Source organism: Macadamia integrifolia, chromosome 3 (genome assembly GCF_013358625.1).
Source record: "Macadamia integrifolia cultivar HAES 741 chromosome 3, SCU_Mint_v3, whole genome shotgun sequence".
Taxonomy (NCBI): Eukaryota; Viridiplantae; Streptophyta; class Magnoliopsida; order Proteales; family Proteaceae; genus Macadamia; species Macadamia integrifolia.
The window spans coordinates 17,244,222-17,250,518 of NC_056559.1; the positions used below are offsets into that span (position 1 = coordinate 17,244,222).

The following is a 6,297-nucleotide window of genomic DNA, read 5'->3' on the forward strand; positions in this document are numbered from 1 at the left end:
GAAACTAACTTAGGAAATTAATGCTGGAAATAAACTTCCTAACTTAACTCTTAACTTGCTAACCAAGTAAGAATAAGTTAGAAAACTAACAACAGAACTCAAAAAAGAATCTAGCCCAAGTTACAAAATAGGAAACTAATTTAAACAATCAAAATATAAACTAAATCCTAGGCAAACATAGGCAGGAGTTACTGTTCACAAGAACAGTAACTCGTGAAAAGTATGTCCAGCTTTCCTTTTGGGCTGGTTAGATGGGACCAAGGTGGGGGCTGGCTGGTCCAACATTGGACTTGGTTCCATGGGGCCAGCACCTTGTGCAAGCTTGATCTACATCAGATTCAATGCCGACGCCTATCTCCTTCCTTGGACTCGGCAAGCAGAACACAATTTTCCACACGTGTTTCGTACATATCCTCGGCCTCCTCATCTTCTTTATAAGTCTCTTCTTCAATGGTTGCATTGTCAGAGGTTCCGTCATCTTGAGGGTCGCAAAACTAAGCCTCCTCATTGGCCTCTACAACAGCTATGATGGAGTTACCTTTGTGACATTACGGACAGAATTTGGCAAAGTGGCATAGCCATTGCAATTGTAGCATTTTGTCTCTCCTCTACTGGTCATAGGGGCCTTGCCAATGTCTAAAGGTTGGAGGTGTTGCTTGACCGGTAGAAGTTAGAACCAACAAGTTTGGTGGCTGGAAAGCTTGGCCTTCCATCTCCAGATCGAGGATTAAACCTCCAAACAATAGTCTTAACTAAGTCTTCTACTCGGAGGGCTTTCTCAAAATAGTCTTGCAAGTCACGAATAATTGTAACCCGTATCTTAATCACGTATTTCAGGTTTCAGCCCCAACCTAAAACGTGAGAGCTGATCATCCTCTTCCTCCAAGCCGACACGAGAAACAAAAGTGTTAAACCGGTCCATGTATTCTTCCACTGGAAGTAAGCCTTGATTGAGACTGTTGTGCACTTGTGCTCATGTAGACGTTGTTAAAAGGTTTGAGGAAGATAATTTTTTTTAGTTCTTCATGCATCTCCCACATAGTAGGTTCCCTTCCTCGACGTTCCAATTTCACCTCATAGTTGCACCACCAATCTCGCGTTGCTCCCACAAGCTTGGAGTGTGTAACTTTTTTTTTTTTTTTTTTTTTTTTTTTTTTTTTTTTTATGAATAAATAATTCAATACCAAGCAAAAAAGAAGAATATACAAAGGAGAGGGGGGGAGAAGAAGGCTTAAGCCAACAAGGAAAAGCCAACTCAAAGCAAACAACAGGAAACAAGAAGGAGCTAAAGCTTAATACAACCAACAAACAAAACTGAAGACAACAAAACCAGCCCTAGAAGAGGGGAGGAAGGTGGGGAGGGGCAGGGAGGAGTGAGAAGGCTTCAGCTAGGAAGGGGGTGTTGTGGTGGCTATAGAAGGAGAGATGATTTCCACCCTCAGGTTCCAGGAGGAGATGATGTGAAACGTCAAAGTAGATAGCTTTCCAAATCTCCTTCTGGGAGCGAGATTTGAGGGTCCATCTACAGATGTTACGCTCCATCCAGAGGTGATTAATGGTTGCAGAGAAAGTCAATTTGCCAATAGTATCATAGATAGAAGAGCCCAAGAAGGTCGTGTCAATCCAATTCCACTCCCTGAAGAAGGGAAGGATAGGTCTCCTGCCTGACTAGCACTTGGAGAGGACAAGCTTCCAGACAGAGGAAGAGAGAGGGCAGGAGAAGAAGAGATGAGGAATATCCTCCACACCCTGAGGGCAGAGACAGCAGGAGGGGTTGGTAGGATGTGCCAGTGAATGAGGAAGGATTGGGTGGGGAGGCAGTTAGAAAGGCAACCAATCATAGAATACATGGGGGTCGTGTTTGACATTGTACTCCAAACTCCAATTTTACTTTATGAGTGCCATTTCGGCATTGCTGCGGTGTCCCATGATCAAAGTTTGATCGCATATGCTCCTCAAAAGTGGGTTGCAGAGGAGTGTTTTCAAAAGCTGGTAGGTTTATGGTAAACAGGTGTTGTTGCCTATGGACTGGACTGGCTGTCCATCACTTTGTGGAGATATGGAATCAATGTGTTGTTCCACCATGTTCATACGGTCAGTCACCTGTTTCAGCATGTCGATCACTTGTGCAATGGACTCAGAAGTCAGATTTGAGGTACTAATAATGTCAAGCGGATTACAGATGTAATCAACCCCACTAACACAATAATAAAGCTCCAAACAAATCACCCAAACTTAGGCTCAGACCTAATAATGAACAGAAACTGAAACAGTACTTGAAAATTAGAGAGATGAAGCATGAACATGGGAAAGTATATGATTGAAACTGAGTCTAAATTTGATATGTGGCAAGTTCACACCAATACCTAGTTATCAATTTGATCGAATCATCATATCAATTTCAAATGGCAAAAATTTGTGTGCTACTATAAACACTTACTAATATATTAAAGCTTTGGGGTACTGATGGACACATTGTTGTTATATCATGTGTCCTCTCACACTCTCTTCCCTCACAGCTTGGATCCTATAGCTGGAGGCCCGATAAGTACAGTAAAAAAAATTATTGCCAAGAATTCATTTGTTTCTTTCTCCACAGCCAAAAAAAAACAAAAAAAAGAAAGTGAAACTTAAAACTTTCCAAGCCTCTAAAATCATTTCAGTCAAACTTGAATAGAGAAATGTTGGACACATCAATAATTTCACATAGCATAACAATACAGGTTTTACTAGTTCAGCCCAAGCAAAGAAGAACTCATCAATGTTGCGGGGGTCAATTTGGTACGATGCTGAAACCATACCAAATTACCATACCGAAGGAGATTCGGCAGGTTTGGTATGACAAAACGGTATCTTTCTCGATTCGGTATGGTATCAGTTTTTAAGACAAACCCATTCGGTATGTACCAATCTGTACCAAATACCGAACTTCCGACTACATAGAAACCGTACCGAGTAAGAAATTGTATTTATACCGAATAAAAAGTGTATTGAAACTGTACCAATCCGGTAATAATATCAGTATTGAAATATAGGATTTTTTCGCGGTACAGTATGGTTTTGGTATCTATTCTTGGGCTCCTGTAACATACCAAATACCGTACTGGTGGACACCCTTAATCAATGCTTAAACCATGGTAAAAGATACAGATAACATAGAAAGAGATTTTAAGGAAGCTTGCCTGTTGAGCCATTCGGCCTAATATATTATCAGGCTGGGAGTATACCCCTTTCATCTCATTAAAAACAACACCTGAAACAACACAACTTAAATCATAAAAAAAGGAATAAAATATTAATTCCCTCCAAAAGGAGAAGAATCTAGCCTTTACAGAATCAAAATCAGGAATTTGGCACATATAAAAGCAACAAGTTCAACCTTTAAAGGATATATCTTCTGAAGGATTGTCAAGCTCGTAATGCCAACCCTCCTGTTGAAATGTCTGAAGGTCCTCCACACACTTGGGAAAGAAGACTGCATCCAGGTATACATCAACCAAATTGTAGAAATCCTGGGGAAATAAAAGGTAGCAATGTACTCTTAGCAACTAATAACAAAATAGACAACTGACAACATCTAGTGGTCGCAAACAACCAAAATTTTCTTACTTATGTTCACCTTTGTATTTGTTGAAGCAACAGGATAGCAGGTTCTGTCAGGATAGGTGAATGCATTTAGAAAAGTGTGTAAACTCCCTTTTAACAATTCAACAAACGGTTCTTTTAAGGGATACTTCCTTGATCCACACAGTACACTGTGTTCCAATATGTGAGGAATCCCAGTTGAATCTTTCCTGCATTGTAACCGATAATCATGAGAAAAATGTGAAGTATTTTAATGCTAACCCTTTTCGCCACTATCTATACTTCTAATCCTCAATGTAATAATATTTCTCAAAGAAAAAGAAATCTATTATCGTGCACAACCAGTGGTTTAGAAGGAGGATGCCTAAATTAACTTGAAAGAAAAAATATAGGGTAGTCCCAAAGTTAAATTAGCATTCTTGTACATGTGATCACATTTTTGGTGTAATCAATACAGTGCTTTACTCTTTTTCTGATCAACTAAATACTTCCATTATCAATAAGAACCACTTTCTCATTCGTTAACACAAAAAGACAAGAAACTTGATTAATGAAACTAAAAAGTTAGAGGTCAGTAAGTGACAGCCTAAGGCATGTTAATGAAGAACCGATTGTATCTAAGAAAACCAATTCAAAGAAGCACCTTAGATACTATGGATTTTATATACGCTAGAAATACACAGCCAATATCATGTACGAAGGATGGTAACAGTCATCAAGGATCGGAGAAAACAAACCATATAGAAGCCATCTTAAGATGTTAAAGATTCTTTTAGAAACACATCTGTAGAAAGTACCAAAGTAGCCCCCTTTCTCAATCCATCTCTTCCATCTCTAAAGAGTAAATATCAATCACAAGCTATTTTCTTCTTTCTCATCGTCTACCGTTCACATCATTAAAAAAGGGCATACCCGGTGGATGAGGCTGTCTTCTTGAAATCAACAAAAAAAAAAAATTAACTGAATGGTGCTCTATTATATCCTGTGCTCTGAATTTCAAGTGTGAAAAAATTAACGATTAAACCTTAAGCAAGAAGGAATTGCACTAAACTCGCAAAAACCATAAAAAATGCAGGATTCAAACTTGAAAGAATACAGTATCAACAAGCCTGTCAGGTGCAAAGGTAGAATCAAATAAGAGTTTCAGAAGGTTGTACAGTTCAAGGGAAACTACAATCTGATAAATGTCGTAATAAAACCAAATTAAATTCCCCGCACATTTGTGCAGATAACAACCTCAAATTAACATACCCAACAGGAAATAGCCAGACCAAATTATCTCATTTCGTATCATAACTAACATGAAGAGTGTATTGGATAGGAAAAGTTTCACAGATATCTAGGCACAATTAACATACACCACGCAACACAAAAGCATGACCTTGACGAGGAATAAGTAGACAAAACTAACAGTAAGAGAAAAAACAGCTGCCATATACTTACGGTGGAGTGCGGAAAACAATACCAAAAACTTTATTCTCATCATCGTTGGATACAGACATTACTTCTGCTCCGGTTTTCTTATGCTTGTACAGGACAGCTTTTGATTTACACTCTTCAATCATTTGTTCGGAAATCTTCTCGAACCCAAGCTTCTCCGCAACTTCTTCCTGGCTCCCACCAATGCCTGCAAACAGAAATTTATACAAAAATCAAGAAATCCGTAAATGAAGTTTTAGGACTAATAAAAAGAATAACAAAAATATCCAAAATTTTCTTTTTCCCCTTGAACTGAAGTGATTCAAGTACCTGGTGGAGAGGCGTACTGGGAAGAAGTGGTGACAGCTTTAGGGGAGAGAGAGGAGAAACATCGTTTGAAATAGAGAGGGGAGGGAGAGCTCGAAATCCGTCTCCAATGGTGACAGAGAGTAGAGCGTCTGCTGACATTTGGGACGAGACGCTTGTGATGCTGATGAAAAGGAAAACTAGGACAAGACCTTGATAATCTGTGATAAGAACGGAAGAATAATCTGTTGACGGAAGCTGAAGAACACGATAAGGAGCGGACAATAACCGCTCTCTCCATTGTTTCGAGAGAGATACTGCGTAGCGCCGGAACGTTCTTTGCTAACTTGTGAGAGAATTTATATAGTTTCGCTGGTTCCCTTGTTTGAATCTTAAGAGTTTTTTCTTTTCTTTTTTTTTTGGGAGAAATCGTTATTTATTTTTTATGGCCTAAGAAAAGGCGTGACTATTGAAATGAAATGAAACCTCAGATTTTTGTTGTTGAGGAAACGCTGGGGCATCCTCGGCCGCAGACAGCCTCAGATTTCCTATCATGTGGACGTTGAAATTTTTATTGAACCCAATGTTTCAAAAAAAAAAAACAATAAGGGAAAATAAATAAAGGGTAAGTCAAAACAAACAAAAAAAAAAATTTGGTTGAAATTACAGCAAAGATATCCAATATTAATTTACAGTGCCACCCCTAGAGAATGTCACTATTAGAGAAACACCCCCTACATAATATCAAATTATTCTCAGACCCCTTGCCAACTGTAAATGAGGAGTTGAAATTATTGTTGTACCCTTTTGACAAAAACACATGTCCAATTGGGCTTTTGCACAATTCCCTCTTCTTCTTCCTCATTCATTGTTACAACCGAGGGCATCGTTTGGTGGCCGCCGGAATCGGTGATGGAACTAGCTCATATCGCCATTGAATTTGGCGGGGATCCTGCCGCAATATAGAGAATTCTAGATCCAACGTCA

General features: G+C 39.1%; 1 protein-coding gene across 1 annotated transcript in view; it reads right to left on the bottom strand.

Moving 5' to 3' along the window:
• LOC122073623 (presequence protease 2, chloroplastic/mitochondrial-like) overlaps positions 1–5,668 on the bottom strand; it is a 42,119-nt gene extending 36,451 nt beyond the window's left edge. Inside the window, exons 1-5 of the mRNA XM_042638231.1 lie at positions 5,335–5,668; positions 5,029–5,212; positions 3,620–3,794; positions 3,380–3,512; positions 3,183–3,253 (exon numbers count right to left, since the gene is read on the bottom strand). Of these exons, the coding sequence (XP_042494165.1) occupies positions 3,183–3,253; positions 3,380–3,512; positions 3,620–3,794; positions 5,029–5,212; positions 5,335–5,611 (840 nt within the window). The 5' untranslated portion in view covers positions 5,612–5,668. The remainder of the gene's footprint in view (positions 1–3,182; positions 3,254–3,379; positions 3,513–3,619; positions 3,795–5,028; positions 5,213–5,334) is intronic.
• Between the last annotated feature and the right edge of the window lie 629 nt (positions 5,669–6,297).